This window comes from Castanea sativa, chromosome 6 (assembly GCF_040712315.1).
Source record: "Castanea sativa cultivar Marrone di Chiusa Pesio chromosome 6, ASM4071231v1".
Lineage (NCBI taxonomy): Eukaryota > Viridiplantae > Streptophyta > Magnoliopsida > Fagales > Fagaceae > Castanea > Castanea sativa.
In genome coordinates this window covers 10,381,656-10,402,801 of record NC_134018.1, presented here as the reverse complement: position 1 = coordinate 10,402,801, position 21,146 = coordinate 10,381,656, and the positions used below count along the sequence as shown (strand labels likewise).

General features: G+C 33.6%; 2 protein-coding genes across 3 annotated transcripts; one reads left to right on the top strand and one right to left on the bottom strand.

Annotated features, from left to right (window-relative positions):
* The first annotated feature begins 7,368 nt into the window (after positions 1-7,368).
* On the top strand, positions 7,369-14,255 carry LOC142639255 (calcium-dependent protein kinase 2-like). Its single transcript, XM_075813411.1, has 8 exons — positions 7,369-8,542; positions 10,823-10,966; positions 11,071-11,223; positions 12,525-12,640; positions 12,832-12,999; positions 13,089-13,216; positions 13,617-13,716; positions 13,804-14,255. Exons 1-8 carry the CDS (start codon positions 7,807-7,809, stop codon positions 13,876-13,878), a joined length of 1,620 nt encoding a protein of 539 aa, XP_075669526.1. The 5' UTR covers positions 7,369-7,806; the 3' UTR covers positions 13,879-14,255.
* A 1,775-nt stretch (positions 14,256-16,030) lies between these two features.
* On the bottom strand, positions 16,031-18,343 carry LOC142638740 (uncharacterized). 2 transcript variants are annotated; one of them, XM_075812805.1, is made up of 3 exons: positions 18,187-18,338; positions 17,443-17,538; positions 16,031-17,227 (listed from the first exon to the last, which is right to left on the bottom strand). In XM_075812805.1, the coding sequence occupies exon 3, from the start codon at positions 17,165-17,167 to the stop codon at positions 16,157-16,159; it is 1,011 nt and encodes a 336-aa protein (XP_075668920.1). In that variant the 5' UTR covers positions 17,168-17,227; positions 17,443-17,538; positions 18,187-18,338; the 3' UTR covers positions 16,031-16,156. The 2 variants fall into 2 exon arrangements, with proteins under 2 accessions (XP_075668920.1, XP_075668921.1); XM_075812806.1 differs by lacking the exon at positions 17,443-17,538 and having other exon boundaries at positions 18,187-18,343.
* Positions 18,344-21,146: the final 2,803 nt, after the last annotated feature.

Sequence of the window (21,146 nt, the reverse complement as noted above, 5' to 3'; positions counted from 1 at the left end):
TTGATCCTTCAAACCCGAAGGTGTTTCGAAGGTATATTGATAAATATATATATATATATATATATATATATATATATATATATATATATCCTTATTTATAGATTTATTTGTATATATAACATATGTACATAATGTTATCTGCAATAGTGTTTGTGAAGGTGTATGACAGGTTGTGAATATTTTGGTAAATTGCATTTAGCATTGTTCTTGAATTGGGCTTGTTACAATATTTATGTGAATTTGGATGGTTTAACAACAATTATCGTGGAGACTTTGCTAAGATGACGTTGAATGAATTTACACAGTCTTATTGTAGGATGTTTTTTGGAAAATATCATCTTCTTGTTAACACATTTGATTGAATGATATGTCAAATAATTTCCTATGCTAAATATGTATGTCATAAAGCCAATTTTGGTTTTCAAACTGTTTATCCTAATAACAACCTAAAGTGTAAGACATACATTGTTTTTGTTGGTCGTGTGCTTGGGGTGTACGACACATGAGAAGAAGCCCGTGCACAAGTTCATCAATGTTCTGGAGCAAACCACAAGGTGTTTTAAGCATAATGGATGTAGAAGTTGTCTTTATGAAGTTTTGGCAGATTGTTGGTGGGAATGTGTAACAAGATTCTTCATCCAGTGCATATTCTACTCATTCCAGCTCAACTGAAGAGAGCCCTTACTGCACAGGAGATGTTAAATACAATTTGTTGACATATCAATTAGATATCACAATTGAGCAGTGGAACCATGCAATGAAGATTGCAAAGTTGAATGCAAGAATGCCAAACGCAGTGGCATCTCAAGTCCTGCTCGATGACGAGCTTAATAAAATGGCACATCTAAACTTAGGTGAATGACCATGAAAGTTGTGTTAATCTCTAATTTTTGTAGGTGGGTAAATCTATAATTGTTATGTAAAACTTGGATGTGTATATGTTCATATTTTTGGTGATTGGAATTAATGGATGTGCATATATGATGTGTATAGGTATTTTGAGATGCTCAATTGTATTAAAGTTATTATTTTTTTTGGCATTTTTCCTGTAAAATGTTTTACATTGGGGGCCAAACGCAAGAAAATATATTCTAGAAAAATGCTTTTACATGAACGACTAAACATTGAAAATACTTTTGCGGTGTATTTTCTAGAACCCAAACAAATATTTGAAAATATTTTCAACTGAAAATATTTTGCACTCAGAAAATATTATACATGTTACTAAACACAGCCTAAATCATCAAAAATTTGAAGTTTGAAGACTTTGAACCAAATTACTAAACTCATTGATTTACTTGATAGGATCCAAATGTAGAATTCTCATTCTCATTCTTTTTTTCTTTTTTTCTTTTTTTCTTCATACGGTTGAATGTAAATCAATAAGTTTAGGAACATATAACATTTCATAGTTTTGTTTATAATTGTTGAGTTGGAGTGTTGTAATTGGTATCTGATGAAAATAGAGTAGTGATGACTTATGAGTCCATGTAAAATTTGTTTTACCCCATTAAAACTTTCATTTTAGTGGATTTCAATTAGTTTAACTGGTAAAAGCTCTTATTATTAAATAAGAGATATGGAGTTTGAATCTTGTCTATACCAAAATCAATTGGTGTTTTAGTTTGATGAAAAAAAGCAAATGTTATAGAGCAAATACTATAAATTCAAATTCTATATGTGTGTGTGTTTATACACACACACACACACACACACACATATATATATATAAGTTTTAAAATTTTAACAATGATATTAAAAAAAATTGTGACAAAAATAGCCATGTCACTTTTTATAATTTTATTTGTTATATATATATATATATATATATATATATATATATATATATTGTTTAATAAAAAGCCATAGACACCAAGATCCCAAAGCATAGTTATTAAATCTGTACCAAACATTAAACTGTGAACCAAAGTATTGTCCTGAATGTTTTAGTGTAAAATACCAAATATGAAATAACCCTTTTCTCAAACTATGTAAACTGATTGATTGTACGGATTAATCTTTTTAGCTTGTGGATAAAAGAAACAAAAATGCCATTTTTATTTGTGAAAAAGACCAAACTGGACTACTGAAGTCACTAAATCATCCGAACTTTGAAGTCTGAAGACTCTAAACCAAATTATTAAACTACTGAAGATTGAAAAGATATAGTGATAAAAATTAAAAACTAAAGAGATAAAATAAGAGTTGTACCATGAGTTGAGAGTTCAAAGTTGAGATTGAAGAGATAAAGAGATGGTGATGAGATCTAAAGAGATAAAAAAAGATAGTGATAACATTATAGAAGTAGGTGATAGAGTGATGAACTAAAGAGAAGTAGGTGATTGAGTAAGGAGTAAGGAGAGATGGAAAAGTGTCTAAAATTCAGGAGTGTTTAAATTAGTACTTTTACAAATTTAACCTTATTATTTAATCTTTTTAAATGTATTAATTTTAAGGTATTTTGATACACAAAATGATGAAACCCAAATAAAGAATCATGTTATTAGTAATATAGACTAGCCACTGAGCATGCGCTCATGCGCGTGGTTAGAGTCTTTTCTATTTTTTAGGTAAGGGTTAATTTAGAGTATTTATTATAATTTGAGATTACTACATTTTTTAATCACAAAAAAAACTTAGAGGTGTGATGAAAAAATTATTTTACCACACATAATACTCATCACACCCCTAGATTTTTTTGTGATTGAAAAATGTAGTAATCTCAAATTATAATAAATGCTCTAAATTAACCCTTACCCCAAAAGAGGCTAGTTTACCTAAATGAAGTATTTGTATTTTATTTTATAATTATAAACTAGATTGTTTAATTAATTAATAAATCTATAATTTAACCAATGAACTACCCTTTAAACTAATGAACCAGTAAACTAATTCTTCAGCCAGGTTAATCCCCAATACAATTTGAATAACTATGCTCGAAAGGAATAAAAAATTAATATATAGAAAAGAAATTATTTGGTGCCTTGGTTGAGACTTGACGCTTGCCATGACAATTTGGAGGAAAGGATATTGTTTGCACTTTGCAGCTTCCACGCCAGTCAAAGTGTCAAACACCAGAAATAAATTTAACAAATGAGTAGGACGCTTTAAAAATAGAGAATCAGTCATACTACCAAAATATTTTTACAATAAATTATAAATAATAAGATGTTACTAACTCTAATTTTAATTCATTACTAAAATTACTGTTTTGCCTACTAGTAATAACTAATAATAACTTGTTACTTAAGATTTTTTGTGAAAAATATTATGAACATAAAATTTCTCTATTAGTAGTCCACCATTAACACCCCACTCATACCACTTGAAGTAACAGTGAAATGCTGATACAATTATTTTACAGACATATATCTCAATTATTGAATTTCGAAATTACTTAGTAGTAACAGTGTATCATTTGATAACATCATGAGACACCCTTACTGTGATGGTCACTTCACAAGTATAAGTACTTATGAAGTGCGGGAGTAAGGGCCAGAGTTCAAGTTTTCAAGAGAAATCTTCACACACATATATACTTAAATTAAGTTAGAGTATAATTTATTCCCAAAAATAGGACTCCCCCAATGTTTGAGTTAATCCAATAATGTTCTTAAAAAAAAGTTCAATTGGTCTTTGTAGTTATAGAGAATGTATTGTTTCTCAAATTCATGTTTTTTGTTTTAAAATTTGTTCTCATATCTTTTAAAGTTTTGGATCATTCATATTTTTGAACATTTCATTAGTTCATCTGAAATATATTTATTTGCAATGGTAGACAATTTAGTAACTTATATTGAAAATGAAAATTTTAAGTATTTCATTATAGAAGATGGTGAAAGACGAATTTAATTCTATAAAACATTTAATTTTAAGGATTTCACTATAAAAAAAAATACTAAATTATTGTGTGTATAGATGTATTCATGTATGTGTTTGTGTATGTGTATGGAAGTTTGTATTAACTAATAAATTAGTAACATAAATCCACTTTTCCAAACAAAAATTTATATATATCATTTGATATTAAGTGTGCGTTTGGATTGTGATTATAAATAAAAATTATTTTACTATTTAACTTATTTTTGTTACTATTCATAGATCTATACTTTTTGGTACTATTCATGGACTCCACTGTACTATTTCAATTAATTTTTACCTTTATCTATAGTACTTTTAGTTTCAACTAAGTTTTCAATTTCAACAAAATAAGCGGTATCCAAATAGACCATAAAGCTGCGTTTGGATAGTTGATGCGTTTTAGTGCCTTGACGTTTTTTTTTTACCAGCGCCTCTTACATTGTTTTTTTTTTTTTGATAGAGCCTTTTACATTGTTCATGGGACATGAATAGTGCATTATGACAAATGAATAGTGTTGAACAATATTTCCTTATGTAAACAGTAATTCAGCAATTATTTTTTTATTATTTTCAGCAAAATAAGTGTATCCAAACACAAACTAAATTCTTTTTACGTATTAGCCGTTTCACTCACACGAAAACAACATGACATTACCACAGAAAATGATGAGTTATTACTCGTAAAAGTGTATCTGGCCAATCCATATTTCCTTAACAGGCAATGTCTTTGTTGCTTTTAAGTTCTAATAAGACCTTTTGGATCTTTGCTTCAATTTGGTAGATTGAGCCAAAAAACCAGGACAAAATACGTTTGTCCCCAGATATTGTCAAGAAGTTTCAGTGTTTGTTGCTTATCAGAAACCTTTTTTAGAGTTATAAAAAAAAGAAAAAAGAAAAGGAAAGAGACCTTTTTTAGATTCTTTACTTGGGGTACATTATTATTAGTAATTTATTAGTATGTGACATAACTGGGAATTTTCGAAACGTGGCTTTCACATAAATATTTAGGAAATGGAAAGTTAGAGTGAGTTTCCAACATAATTTAATCAAACAAAACCGCGTAGATAGCATTACCATTATTAAAAAGAAGACCACGTACCCGGTACCCATAAAAAAGAAGTAGACCACGTACACGTTTCCTTATTGCCGCTCGAGATACGATAAATTTCCACGTGCCTAACGTGACCCATGGCCACTAACCTCCATGTACGTAATGTTTGGTGCAAATTTTGTTTTATGCTTTGTATCTTATTCGTTGTTATCAAAAAAAAAAAAAAGTGTATCTTATTCGTTTTGTTCGTTTAATACTTGGTAATCTATTTAATATTAAATTAAAATAAAATAAAATTTAAACAATGAAATGAAAGAAATTAACCAGATTTGAAATTGAAGGGACTCTTATTTTGTTTTCTTTCTTGGAACACCTTTAGTCACGGAGTGAATATAATTCTTCATAGCTGTATGCCGTTGAATAAAAAAATTTAGGATTTTATACTTACTTATAACAAAAATTAATTAATTTTTTAAAATAATAATAATTATTATTATAAAGTAAATGTCATAAATTTCAAATACGACTAGGTATCGTATCTAATTAATTTCATTCTATACAGTGCTGGGTTGCAATTTTATTATATTTAGGGTGGGTTTGGATAGGGAGGCTGCATCTACGTTTCACGTTTCTTACTTTTTTTTTTTTTTTTTCCTTGACTCACAGAATTTAACAGCAGACATGATGCACTGTTCACCCCTGTGTGTGAACAGTAACCGCACAGTGGTGTACTGTTCATGTACTTTTCAACTTTTTTTAAATTAAAAATAGGACCCGCAGCACTATTTACATATTTAAAATTTATTTTGCTACAGTGTTTTCAGTTTTCAATTTTCAATTTTCAGCTGTATCTAAACGGATCCTTAGCCTGTTTGAAGTGCGTGAAATTCATGGATGATAGGGTCCCGCCCATTGTCTGGGTTTTAAAGTAGATTGTGTGGCTTGCTGTAAAATCCACATGTTGTTATGCATAGCTCATACATTATTGTAACATATTTGTCAAAAAAAGAAAGGAAGGAAAAAAGTGAAAAGTTAAAAAAAAAAAAAAAAAAAGAGAGGAAACATTCGACATGATTGATGGGATAATTTTCACGAGCAACATACCAGCTATAGTCATTAGTATAAGCTTTTCTTTTTTTTAGTAATACACGCGTATATATAAGAGAAGGGTTAGTATAAGCTCTTTATTTGATAAAATAATAAATTTTTTATAATTGTATAAAAGATTTGGGGTTTAATTTTCGCTTACATAAAAAACTAATTAGTGTCTTAGTCTGATAATAAAAGTTTTCGTAAAAAACAGGCGCTATAGGTTAAAACTCTTTAAAAAAAAATTATTTGTGTTGTTCATTTAATACTTGACAATTTATTTAATATTAAGTTTAAACAATGAAATGAAAGAAATTAACAAGATTTGAAATTCAAAGGACTCTTATTTTGTTTTCTTTAGTGAAAATAATTTTTTTATATTTTTATATTTGTAAATTTCAATTTGTTTAATTGATAAAAATTTTTTATACCGTAATAAATTTTAAATACGATCAAATATCGTATTTAATCAATTTCATTTTATACAAATTAATACAATGTTAGGTTCCAATTTTGTTGTATGTAACCTGTTTGAAGAGCGTGAAATTCATGGATGATAGGGTCCCCCATTGTTTGGGTCCTTTAAACTTTAAAGTAGGTTGTTGTTATCCATAGCTCATGCATGATTGTAAACATGTTTGTCCAAAAAGAAAAAGGAAAAAAGAAAAAAAATAATAATAATGAAACAAGTGACATGATTGATGGGATAATTTTCACGAAGAACATGGCCAGCCTATAGTCATCAGTGTAAGCTCTTTAATTGACAAAATGGTAAATTACTAAATCTCTTTCCCTTTTCAGATAAAATGAAAATTTTGTTAGGTTGGAAGATATTGAGAGAAATAATATGAACACTTCCAAAATCAGGTTTCCCCATTTAAATCCTTTAATTTCTTCTAATTTTAATTAGATTTAAGACATAAAATGATTAAAAATTTTAATACTTTTAATAGAATTTTTTTACTATTCCAAATAATTTTTTTTGTTGACATAAAATATTTGTGTAAATATAAAAAGTTGTTTATTTTCAATGAAAATTGAATAAATAGCTTTCTTAATTGACTTGGAAACAGTTAATTTATATCATTAATTAAAACTTTAACTACATGAAGCAAAAAATAAACTTGTTTTTTTTATGAAGTGAAAAAATTAGAAATGAAAACTTGATTTATTATGAAGTGAAAAAGTTCATTGTGTTTAAAATAAATAGCTATCCTATTCCTATCAACATCTATATGGAATAGAAATACACTTAATTTATTATGAAGTGAAAAAGTTAGGAAAACTTGTTTTTATTTATTTATTTATATTACTTTTTTGCCCTTTTTGATGGATTTTATATTTAGAATTTCTCTCTCTCTTTTTCTATCTCTATCTCTCTCTACATTGGATTGAAGGTCCTGAAAGATTCAACCTTTCAACTTTATTGCACAGTTGACCAAGTTCCAGTCTTTCTTTCTTTTTCAGCCTTGTCCAAGAGCTCTGGTTTTCTAAAGCTATTAACTGCGATCCACTTATGTTAAACCCTTCCAATAATCACAATCCAAAGTTTGGTTCTTTTCACTTCCTCTTCAAATTCTCTGTGGATCCCCATCTGGGTTTTACTATTCAACCACTTTTTGGCCTAATTTTTGTTCAGCTCTGAGATTCAGATTCCTGATCCAAAATTCTCCTCCACTTTTCCCTTGAAAATTCAGTGTTATTTTGCAGAGTCTCTCTGGTTTTTCAACTGGGTCTTAATTCTTTACCATCATTTGCTTAAGATTCAGTCTCTTTTTAGTCTTTGAATTTGGCTGTTACAAAAGATGGGTGTTTGTCTTAGCAAAGTCAGAAATTCAGAGCCCAAATACAATGGTTATAAATCAGTAGGTGGTTCTGATATGCACCGTCAAAAAAGCCATGAGCCTGTAGCTGAACAATCCAGAACACCAGCACAACAGTCCTACCACATGCCTGAGAAACGCACTGTACCAGCGCAGCCAGCAGTGAAGCCATCTGTCTCAGCTCCAAGCCCAAAACCTGTCCCTAGGCCAGACACAATTCTTGGCAAAGCATATGAGGATGTTAAGCAGCACTATTCATTTGGCAAAGAATTGGGTAGAGGTCAATTTGGGGTCACTTATCTTTGTACTGAGAATTCAACTGGCAAACAATTTGCTTGCAAGTCTATATCTAAGAGGAAGCTTGTTACAAAGAATGACAAGGAGGACATAAAGAGAGAGATTCAGATTATGCAGCATTTGAGTGGTCAGCCAAACATTGTTGAGTTTAAGGGTGCTTATGAGGATAAGCAATCGGTCCATCTTGTTATGGAGTTATGTGCTGGTGGGGAGCTTTTTGATAGGATTATTGCAAAGGGTCATTATAGTGAAAGGGCTGCTGCTGCAATATGCAGGGCAATTGTTAATGTTGTGAATATCTGTCACTTCATGGGTGTGATGCATAGGGACCTCAAGCCTGAGAATTTCTTGTTATCTAGCAAGGATGAGAATGCACTTTTAAAGGCCACAGATTTCGGATTATCGGTTTTCATTGAGGAAGGTAACTCTTTTAATTTTTGAATTATTTCATTGTGGTTCTGAGGTTTAAATTTATTGGTTTGAATGAATAATTGGAATGATAATTTGGAGATTCTTATTTATTTATTTTTTCTTCTTTCATGAGAATGATAAAATGGTAGGTGGTAAATAAAAAATTGAATTATTGAGTATATTTTTTTTAAGGAAAAAAGTTGCTTATGTTTTTCCATATTAAATATTTTCTTCTGGGTTAGTGTTGCTTGTAAATTTAAATTATTGATAAGTTGTTTGAAATCCTGCCAAAAGTTTATTCAAAACTACGGACTATTCTTAAGCGTGTTGATTGAGAACTTAACTAGATTGAATTTCAGGAATTTAACAGAATAGTCAGTCGTCTTTCTTCTTTTTCCATGAGAGAATAATGTGGAGCTTTTTTAGTTGTCACTTAAGACGATTGGTAGGCCATTTTTTCAAAAACTAACTTGGGAAAGTTGAAAACATCTTCCTTTAATATTGGCATGAAAATGGTCTTTCGGAAAATGGGAATTGAGTCAATTGACTTCCAATAATTTTATAATAACTGATTTCTTATTTATGAATTTATTGTTCATGAGTCTAAACATGTTCACAACTTTCTTAGCAGCCTCCATTCTCTTTTATAAACTAGGTTCAAGTGCAAATTATACCCCTAATGTTTGAGGGACTTTGGATTTTACACCTTAAAGTTTCAAAATTTGGATTTTACCGTCCATATTTTCCATTAAGGCTGTGTTTGTTTCGGCAGTAAAAAGTTTCCGGAAAAAGTTTTACACCATTGGGCGTGTTTGGGATGTCCCGTAAAATTCAGTCAAACGGAAAATGATTTCCGTTGACTGTAAATCATGCCCCAAAACCCTGTAAAACCGTTTCCGTTCTTATTTTCACTTCAAACCATTTCTGGGCTCACAGACGCGCAGAGAGAGAGAGAGAGAGAGAGAGAGAGAGAGAGAGAGAGAGAGAGAGAGAGAGAGAGAGAGAGAGTAGAGTAGAGGGAGTTAAGGAGACTGCGCCCCAACCCCAGACGCGCCGGCGAGATCGCACCCCAGCACCGGCGCCGCCTTCTCGATCGCGCTGCCTTCGCGATCGCGATCTCGCCTCTCTCTCTTCGCGATCGCGCCACTTTGCGATCTCGCGATCGTGACTCTCCCACATTTTATGATTTTTTTTTTTTTGGGTTTTGTTTCTTTTGTGTTTCCTGCTAAGAAATGATGTTGTATTTGTTTGGAAGCTGAGAAAATGTGAGCAACAAGTAAAAAATGTATTTTCTATAATATTTTCAAGATTACAACCAAATACCTGAAAATATTTTCCAAAGTATTTTTTAAAATTCCACCAAACACCTAAAAATATTTTTCTTTTCCGAAAATATTTTTACCTGAAATTATTTTACACCCGGAAAATATTTTACACTCAACCAAACGCAGCCTAAGTGCCACATAAACTTGCTACACTTGTTTTGTTTGTCCAATAAAATAATGTCATGTGGCATAATGAAAATGACATGGGATCATTTTATCGGTCGAACTAAACACGCGTGGCAAACTTATGTGGCATTTAACGGAAAATATGGACAGAGGGATTGTTGATGCAAATGGAATGTGACTTTAGGGAGTAAAATCCAATTTCTGAAACTTCAAGGTGTAAATCCGAAAATCCCCAAACTTTAGGGGTGTAGTTTGCACTTTGGCCTATAAACTAAGTAGCTTCTGGAATATTTCAGGTCAAAGGATGGCTTTTTTATGCAACCCTCTTTAAGGATTTTCTTTCATGTTTTACTTCTGAGTTTATTCTGCCTCTTGAGGTGTTGATCATACCATAAATAGAGCTTGAAGAATGATGACAGTGCATTATGAGATGAGTATATGCACATTTGCCACTTCCTTATCACACTGTGTATATGGTGCCCCTAGTCTTAGAGGTCTTTCACAGTTTATAAAACTAGATTTTAAAAAATTGCCTGAATTTTTAATACCCCTTTAAGAACCTTCTTAGTATCATGAAAATACCTTATGACGACATCATAGAAGTAAAATGTACCATAGAACTTTTTTGCTCAATCGAAAACTGGTCTCCCTATCATTGTTTTTCATATTTCTTATTAAAGAGCACAAATTGTTTGTGTGAACTTTCATGAAGACACTTGCAGTATGCTTTTCAAGTACTGGTCATTAAAAGTTTTAATGAGTCGAGCAAAACTCATCATAATTTATATGCTTATTACTTGTAATGTAGAATAAGGTTTGTTGTGGCTCACTCTTGCCAGGGAAAGTGTATCGAGATATAGTTGGGAGTGCTTACTACGTTGCACCAGAAGTATTACGGCGCAGATATGGGAAGGAAATAGATATTTGGAGTGCAGGAGTTATCTTGTATATATTACTCAGTGGTGTACCTCCATTTTGGGCTGGTAAAAACACAGCTCTACTTCTTGCTCAATTTTGTTACTGTGTACTACAGTCTCTTTTGCTTTTTTGGGTGGAAATAGTGATTTTTAATTAATTTATATTGTAGAGACGGAGAAGGGGATATTTGATGCTATATTGAAAGGAGAGATTGACTTTGAAAGCAAACCATGGCCATCTATATCAAGCAGTGCCAAGGACCTTGTCCGAAAGATGCTAACTCAGGACCCAAAGAAAAGGATTACTTCTGCTCAGGTTCTAGGTAGGCATCTGTTAGTATGGTTAATTATTATGCCTTTAGATTTCAGCATTTCATGATTAATTTTCTCAAGGGTAGCTTGACTCATATGTACACGGTACATAGGCAGGAAAGATCTTCTGCGTTAGGTAATTTACAAGTTCACTGGGGTCAGGAAGCTAGTTTATCTACATGATATATTTTTAAGTCATGTAAGGATTAAGAGAATTTAGATCCAAGGGCCATGAAACTTTTAGGAGAAAAGGACCTGCCTGATTTTTATGAAAAGCTCTTTTTTTTTTCAAGAATAAAATTAGAATGTCAAGATATGTGATTAAAACACTTTAAAAATCTGCCTTTTGAAATGTTTCCTCATTTGAAAAAACCTGAGTCCTTTGTGACTGAAAGAGATCTGAAAATTACCATTTACCATCCTCAAAACTTTCAATTTCATTTTGAACGTGAAAATTATTATTTATGATTTTTTTTGGCAAACACCACTCCTGGTCCTTAAAGTTTGTCCCATTTTCCAATTATGTCCTTAATGTTTCAAAAGTTGCAATCAAATCCTTAAAACTTTATAAAATGATCCAATTTGATCCTTTAAGCCCATTTCCCAATTTGGTCCCTAGAGTTTCAAAAGTTTGTTAAATAATTGCCCCATTTCTTTTCCTTTTTATATACTTGAATTTTCCCAACATTTTCTCATCAGCTAAACTTGGAATAGATAATTATTTGTAAATTCAAGATCAATAAGTGGAAATAGTGTTCCATTATTTTTGTTGCACGACAATCCACAGGGCAATAGTGAGACATTATGGTGGCCATGCTTCACTTTTAATCCACCTGGATTGCTACTGTAATTTTAAAACCACATAGACCTGTTTTTTTAAAGGTGTGTGGAGCAAATTGGATCAATTTGCAAACTTTAAGGATTTCATTATTACTTTTGAAAACTCAAAAGGACTAAAATTGGAAATTGGACTAACTATAAGGACAAAATTGGTGTTGCACATGTATGAAATATGACACCAACAATGCAACAAGTTCCCCACTTCTTCCTTAAGCCACCAGAATTTAATGTCTCAAGCTTAGTTTTGTTTAATGTTCAAAATGTTTTGTTGACGATTGGAACATTGGAATTCACAATTTTCACAATGCTTCACCAACAAAGGCTTAAATGATTCTCTAATATGACACTGAATATTTTTTTTGTGATATAAATCTTTAGTCATTCTGTCATAGCAGTTAATGTAGAGTGGCATTCTTTAGTCATTCTGTGTTATGTTTCTCTAATGAAATTTGAAATTTTATGGCTGATTTAGAGCACCCATGGCTTAGAGAAGATGGAGAAGCGTCAGATAAGCCAATAGACAGTGCTGTTCTTTCCAGGATGAAACAATTTAGAGCAATGAACAAACTTAAGAAACTTGCACTGAAGGTATAGATGGATTTCAATCTTCAATATGATGTTTGCTCATGTATATAGATGAAACTGGGAGCTACAATTCTGAATTGGCAATTGCTTTCGGATGCTCAGTTATTCTTTAGGGTAGTTGTAGTCCTGATATAGATATGGATCTGACTGTGATTGCCATCTACTAAACTGACTAATTATGCCAATAATTGTAGGTCATTGCTGAAAATCTATCTGAAGAAGAAATCCAAGGGCTGAAGGCAATGTTTACAAACATTGATACCGATAAAAGTGGCACAATCACCTATGATGAACTTAGGACCGGGTTAGCTCGGCTTGGCTCAAAGCTTTCAGAGGCTGAAGTCCGGCAGCTCATGGATGCTGTAAGATTTTGGACTCCATAATTTTTTCATTCTTTTTTTTATTACTCTTTTTGCTTAATTCCAAACTGACATTCTTAATTTGTGTTTAGGCTGACGTAGATGGGAATGGATCAATCGACTACATTGAATTTATCACTGCTACAATGCATAGACACAAGCTAGAAAGAGAAGAACATCTTTATAAGGCTTTTCAATATTTTGATAAGGATAATAGCGGGTAAGTATTTTTTAAATGAATACAATCTACACCTTGGACAGAATAGTCCTACTACAGTACAGCTGAAGCTTTTCTTCTTTGCTGCCGTGGCTGATTGACAAAGAATTATTAATTACTATAATGTGCCAGATAAATTCCTGGTATAGAATGTTGTTAGAATAGCTGAAACTTATGATGGGAAAATACAAGTTAAGATATTGTATATGCAAATTAATCAGGGTTGTTAGTTGATTCTGAAATATTGGATTTTGATTTGGGCACACTGACTGGGCACCATATTTTAAAAGTTTGGTCATTGTTAATGCATATATGTCAGGGAACTCTCATTAATTAGACAAATATGAACAGGTTCTGCATTCAAATGAAAGATATTGAGGTCTTTTTGGGATTTCATTTGCAGATTTATTACCAGAGATGAACTACAATCGGCCATGAAAGAATATGGAATGGGTGATGATGAAACAATCAGGGAAATAATATCTGAAGTCGATGCTGATAATGTAAGTTGTTTGGCTCGGCTTTCTTTTGCATGCAAATATATATTCTGCAGTATCATGCATTAATTTGCACTTCTACTGGGTTTACAGGATGGCAGAATCAACTATGAGGAATTCTGTACAATGATGAGAAGTGGAACCCAACAGCAGGGTAAGCTCTTCTAGATCAACAGCTGTTACTTGCTGCTGATCCCAAGAGGCCCTCCTGGAGATAACATTCTTTAGATTGAGGAGGACCTGGAGCCATCTCAGATAGCGATATCTGCTTTCAGAATACTTCCCATTGATTATAAATATCTTCTTAAGCGTGTCAGGCTTCCAATTTGAATTTTTTGTTTTTGAAGTGGGGCAATAGTTGTGAATAACTAATGACTGACCTCCGTATATTTTTCTGTAATTTGCTAAGTTTGTTTGAGCATGTTGACGTTTGGAGGATAGACTGTTTTAAGGGGACGATGTTGTTTTCCTCTGTAGGGTACATGCATGACCACGCTATTGGACAAGGTTTTGATGAAAAGGAAAGTGCTGTAAGAATTTTAAAATCTCGAGTTTGCTTCGCATTCAGTTTCAAATCTGAATATGGGCTTTTGTCACTGTTTGTTGAGAGATACGATGATTGAAAAGTCTGAATCCTTATAAATTTGTAACTAGATCTTTATGTGATTACTGTACCTAGAGTGAAGTCTATCTACGGCTGAATGGTACTTATGCACAGATACAAGTTTGTAACTGTCAAAAGCCATCGTTCTAGATTTCTGGTGGTACATATTGGAGTGGTGTCACCAGTAAATGACCATTAAAATTATCAATTAATTAGATTGTGCTGCTGGATCACCATGTGGTGAGGTTTTCATAATAAACCATGTTTGGCAAGACATAATAATTACTAACTTCTCTCAAGGAACCTGCTAATGGTCTTGAAATGTTAATTTTTTTAGGTAATATAGAACCCTGGGAGGGCGGGGAGAGGGGGTGGAGCACATGATAATACTGGAATGTTCTTTCCACTTTCTGAGATACTACATAAAAAATCATGTTCAGTACCACATCAATGTTTTTGCTTTAGCTTGACTGGTCTGTGGTTTAGTTCTATAAGTTGGAGGTGCAATTTTTCTTGCACCTAATGCTAGATAAATATTATGCATTTTGGTTTTTATTTAGTAGGTGGATGGTGCTAAGAATCTTGTAGCTCAATTGATACTTCTGAGTATTAAAACATCTGAGATGAAGGGCTGTCAAGAGTCTTACAGCACAATTGGCATCTTTGGGTTTTCTTAATGAAGACATTTAGGATTCAAGTTTCTCCCTCCCAACTTTTAATGTAAAAAAAAAAGAAAAAGAAAAGGCACGGGTATGACTCATTTTGGCAAGCACATTGGCAAACTTAGACCATTATGCATTGAGGCATTGAGCAGTGACTATAAGTTTTTGATTTATTCAAATGCAAGGCTGTATGAAGCCGTAGCTGAGAAGGAAAAAGAAAAAATTAAGAGAATTTCGTTTTCTGTCTCCTTGCCTGGAAAGAAAATTATACAAATATCAAGGGATCACAAAACTGATGGAATAGCCAAAAACAATATCCTCTCCATGCAATGCTGCTCATATAAACAGCCTACAAAAGATAAGCTTGATGTTTCCAAATCCAAAACCATTAAAAGAAAATAAAAATGAATAGGTAGGTCCATTTGGATACTATCACTGCTTCAAACAAAAGCATCTTACACCCATCAAAATTGAGAAGCAAAGTGATAATAAGAACATAAGGAAAATGGAAAGCGTAATGGGAAGACATTGTAAATTTAAGAAATCGCCAAGAAGTAAAATTTAAGAAAAGTTTTAGGAACAACCATCAATTGATAATACACAAGCCAAATGGGGAAGTTGCACCAGAATGAGATTAATCATTATATTATAATTGCAGAAGCACACAAAACAAAAAGACCCAGATACACCATACATGTAGAGTCTGCCCATACAAGTGAATATATGAATGACTTAGGACAAAACCAAATCGATGCAACAAGAAAATTAAAGAATAAAGAAATAAATTATAGATGACCTAGTAGTCAACACCCAAAACAAAGTTCATTAATCAATCAAACTATAAACTCTCTCCGTAGGAATACAATACTATGCTAATATAGACTATGACTTTACCCTAATTCAAGTTGATTCAGAAAACCCTAATTCTAATTAACTTGAGAAATCCCAATTATCAAATTACAAAAATAACCTTGATTATAGGAAATTAATAATAAAAAAAATTTAATTAGCTAATAAGATATAAAATAAAAATCTAATTGGCCAATAAAAGTACAAAAGATTTTTAAAATTAAATAGAACTAATTAAACTAAAATTTTATTCATGCTTCCCTCTTCATGAATCACAGTTGATATAAAAGAAACTGCAACACTATTCTCAAGAATCAAGAGAATCAAAATCTCAAGCACCTGCTTCAGAAGACCTGATCTGCTGCTGCAACTCTTCATCAGCATTCCTCAGAAATTGATCCCAACCACTTCCAGGGGCAGTGTCCAAGCAATCATAAGGCACAGCAGTCTTCAAACCTGGCCTAACACCACACTGGCTCTCCACAATTCTAAAGTCCACATCATTGCCTTCTTTACTAGTATTCTGCTCTAATTCCTCCCAATTAAACAACAATGGCAATGTAAATGCACCCCAAGGGTTGAAATCTAAAACCTTAATCCGTTTGTCCTTTGTAACATAAACATCAAAGGTGTAATTCTCTGATTCAAATTTCAGCATTATATTATCCTCAAAAAATTGCAGGATCAACATCTCAAGAATATCTTTCTTCTCAAGGAGTACAGGATAAAACGTAGTGACCTCTCGCTGGGAAATTCCAACTAGGTCTTGACCCCTTACAAAACAACGAAATTCCATCTCTGGACTCAAAGAAGGGTACCACTTCCGGAGTGCAAGGAAGAAACTTGGTGGTCTCGACGAGGACTTATCACTGCATGAATCATATGCATGACATAAATCATGGATCAATGAATCAGATGATCGTAGCAAGAGTGCAATCTCACTGAATGAAGTGCAACGGAGACTCCCAGTTGTGCTAATCCAAGCAGAGTCTTTTGGTGCACTCCAATTCATCTTAGGGAAGATTGCACCGCCAAGGGACTCAATTGATTCCTTAATCTTCAATTCAAGTTCGGGGAAAGAAGGGGGTGGTGAAGGTTGTTCAGACTCATCTTCGGATCCTTCTAATACTTGATAGTCTTCTTCCTCATCAGGGTTATGAATTCTATTGGGTAAGGCATCATCATTTGAGATGGAAACAGGTAAAAGGAAGGGGCCAGAATCATCAAGAAGGTATTGGAGAAACGATTCAGGAAGTTCATGGATTTGGGTTTTAATGGATACAGACTTAAATTTTGGGTACCACTCTTGAATTTGGCATCGATTCACTTCTTCTTCCTTCATTTTTTAAATTAAGTATATAATAAACAAGTTGAACTTCCTTTCTTCAATTAGAATTGTAATCTGTTACAAGAAAGATACACAAATGATAAGTAACTAGCTACCATTGATCTGACAAACTGTCAGTTTTATCTAATCAACTAAAAGGAAAACAATTTTATGTCACTCCCAATGGTGCAAGATTTAAGTTTTAGAAGTACAAATATTGCAGAACAGGATAATACTACAGCGCAGCAAAAGTATTCCAAAATTTCAATAAATTTGAGTAAGCTGTCAACCTGCAAAGTATTGCCAGACAAAGTAGTTTTGGGTGATTAAAAAAATTGTCACAAATACTTTGCTGGAACGTGGCTTGAGCTTAGTTGGTTTCCACTCTGCACACCAAATATGAAACAATATTTACACACATATCATACATACACTTGCAAGATGATCATATTCACAAGCTCCTTCCTCACTAAATCTTGATCAAAATGATAAGTGTCCAATCTCAATATCCCACAGAGGACTCCTAGTCTGCTTACCTTCCCACTGCCCATGGCTATAAAGACAGACTACAACAAGCTCGCGACTCAACTATACCTTTGTTGCCTCACACCCCCAATATCTCTAAATTTTCCTTGGCCTTAAAAACATCTTTTAAATTCGCCATACAAATGGTTATTCGACACAATACATGTTGTCAGTTGGAGCCGTTGTTCTAAAACAAGAGGTCAGTTATGAATCAATAGACTACAAGATATTTATTTGTTTGAATCATTGTGAAAACATATTGGCCTAAAGATATTGTGCACACCCAATGACCCGCAAATTTAAAATTTAAAAGCATACCACAAATTTTTCTACAAATGGGTACAACATATAACATAAGAAAAACATATTTAGAAGCACCCCAACTATATAAACCAAGACTTTTTTTTGAAAAAAAAAAAAAAAATTGAAATTAACACTTTTATGGAAAGCTATTAACCGAATTAAAATAAAATGGTTGTTATTCTATGAATGAATAAAATATAGATTACCTGTATATGTTGGATTTGGAGCCTCCTTGTCGTTGGAAGTTGTTGAACGCTTGAAGCTCTGATTGTCTGCTCATCAATCAATGAAATTTGAGAAGAAAGAAGAAGGTTTGGGTTATTGGGTTGTCGGTTCGACCCGTAGATTGCTCCTCAAATGAAATTGCTATAGACGGTCTCAAAACGACGCTGTTTATGCCCCAAAAAAAAAACCCATAATTTGAGTGGCGACGAGAAAAAGATCAATGAAAGGCCCATTTTTATTATTGGGTCTTTCCTGGGCCATTTGTTCTAAACAGTAGTTGTTACCGAAGTGTAGTCAAAGGAGGCCCAAGCGCAATTGAGCTTTTAGTATCCTTGTAACTTCACACAACTTTTAATCCATAAGGTTTTTTTTTTTTTCCTTTTTTTTAAATGATACTATTTTAAATAATACTGGTTGGGAGTGGGGGGATTTCAACCTTAAACATTTTTATTACAAGCACAAGCCACTCCATAGATGTTTTTTATTTTGATAATTCAATAGTTAAATTAATAAGGGGAGATTTGAATTCTAGTTCTTATTTTAAAAAAAGAAAATAAGTTACCTTCTATTTGTTTTGAAGTAAAATATTTTCAGGTGTTTGACATGACAAGTAAATTTTTTTAATAAAATAACCAAAATTGGTAGCTCACCACCAGAGCCATTAAAATAGGAGGTCAAGTGACCAAACCGTTGGAATCTACAATTGGAGCGGTGGCTTTGGTGACCGAACTGCTAAAACTGGCAACTAGAGCGGTGTCTTTGGCAACCAAATTGCTAGCACCGGTGGCTAGAATATAGACTTTGGTTATCGAACCTTCAATACTAGTCGTCGAAACAGTGTCTCCAGTGACTAGAATGTTGGCATCAATTGTAAGAATAGCTGCTTTGGTTATTGGACCTCTGGTACCGGTTGTCAGAACAATGTCTTTGGTTATCGGACAACAGGTAATTGTCATTGGAATGGAGGCTTCAATTATCGGACCTTTATCATCGGTTGCTAACCACCATCAACAGTTGTTGAAAGTGGCAGGCCCAACCACCGGACTATTAGCATCGGTTGCCCCTAAGGATGGCAATGGGTTGGGGCGGGGCCGAAGAATGGGGTCTTTGCCCTCGCCTCGCATGGTTTTGTCTTGTCCCATCCCCGCCCCGCCCCGCATGACGAGGAAAATTTTCTCATCCCATCCCCGTCCTTTGGGGCCCTACGAAGTCTTGCTCCATCCCATAAAATTCTACTTTTTGTTAAGTTGCCCTACAACTAGTAATATATATTTTATTCATTCATAGAATAACAATTATTTTATTTTAATTCGGTTAATAGCTTTCCATAAAAGTGTTAATTTCAAATTTTTCTTTTTCAAAAAAAAGTCTTGGTTTATATAGTTGGGGTGCTTCTAAATATGTTTTTCTTATGTTATATGTTGTACCCATTTGTAGAAAAATTTGTGGTATGCTTTTAAATTTTAAATTTGCGGGTTATTGGGTGTGCACAATATTTTTAGGCCAATATGTTTTCACAATGATTCAAACAAATAAATATCTTGTAGTATATTGATTCACAACTGACCTCTTGTTTTAGAACAACGACTCCAACTGACAACATATGTTGTGTCGAATAACCATTTGTATGGCGAATTTAAAAGATGTTTTTAAGGCCAAGGAAAATTTAGAGATATTGGGGGTGTGAGGCAACAAAGGTATAGTTAGAGTCGCGAGCTTGTTGTAGTCGGTCTTTATAGCCATGGGCAGTGGGAAGGTAAGCAGACTAGGAGTCCTCTGTGGGATATTGAGATTGGACACTGATAAGGATAATTTTGTAATTAGCCCGTGACGAAACAAAGAGCGACGGATATAATAAGGTCGTCAGCTTCACTCCTATGAAACTACCTTCGTGCAAAGTCTACAGCTTCACCTCATACCTGACAGCTGCATCTTGGGCACAGTAAGCTTACGATAGTAAGCTGAAGGATAAGCTGAAGACATCAAGCTGATGGAAGTAAGCTGAAGACATCAAGCTGAAGGTAGTAAGCTGAAGACATCAAGCTGAAGGGATAAGCTGAAGACAGCAAGTTGAAGGTAGTAAGCTGAAGGTAGTAAGTTGAAGGGGACACATGAATCTCCGATGAGTCTGACGTCGAGCCCAATGATTCTGTTGGGCTTGCTTGTCGCGAGGGACTACATCTCAAAGTCTACAGCTTCATAACAGAGTTGATGACTTTAATTATAAGTTGACGACCCTGAAAATGGACGATGCTGTAGGCTGACGAGAATAAGCTGAAGAGGTCAATTAAACCTCCATCCATAGCCTTACTTGATCTCCACACATACGTGTATAAGGAGAGGTCTTGTGCTACACGCCTAACCCTAATTAAGAAGACTTCTATAAGGAAAAGAACTCTAAGAGATACGCAAAATTCACGAGTTACTCTCCTAGAAGGAAAGAACTTCTTGACCAAGGCATGAATTTCGGCCCTACACTACTATAAATACCCCAAAACCCTCACAAAGCACGGTACGCATGATTCACCCCATCTCTGGTATTCTAGAGTTGCGAACAAGAGATGTCTCTAACTTGACCGTCGGAGGGTATTTGGCTGGTACCACACTGGTACACCTCTTAAGGTCTTCAGCTTTTGTGTTGTGCAGGTTCTAGTCAAAGGCACGTGAGGACCGTGTGGCTTATTGACGATTTTTGGCATCATCAGTTGGCGCCGTCTGTGGGAAGTACAAGTAATCAGTCATTGATTTATCCCTGAGACAAAAGGTTGTACGGTCCAAACTCGATTGATGGCATCAGTCAACCAAGAAACTGGAAATCCCCCCATTGCTGAAGAATGGCAACTGCAGACACTCTCGGCTGCAATTAAGCGACTTACTCAACAAAATAAAGCCCTTTATGCTACAAAACCAAGCGTTGGAAGTGCAAATTAAGCAGCCACAA

What these genes read in the sequence shown, in the direction of transcription:
- LOC142639255 (XM_075813411.1), top strand. Translation starts at nt 7,807, where the DNA reads ATGGGTGTTTGTCTTAGCAAAGTCAGAAATTCAGAGCCCAAATACAAT. An exon ending in ATCGGTTTTCATTGAGGAAG is followed by an intron (nt 8,543 to 10,822) that starts GTAACTCTTTTA and finishes CACTCTTGCCAG; the next exon opens with GGAAAGTGTATCGAGATATA. An exon ending in TTAAGAAACTTGCACTGAAG is followed by an intron (nt 12,641 to 12,831) that starts GTATAGATGGAT and finishes CAATAATTGTAG; the next exon opens with GTCATTGCTGAAAATCTATC.
- LOC142638740 (XM_075812806.1), bottom strand. Translation starts at nt 17,167, where the DNA reads ATGAAGGAAGAAGAAGTGAATCGATGCCAAATTCAAGAGTGGTACCCA.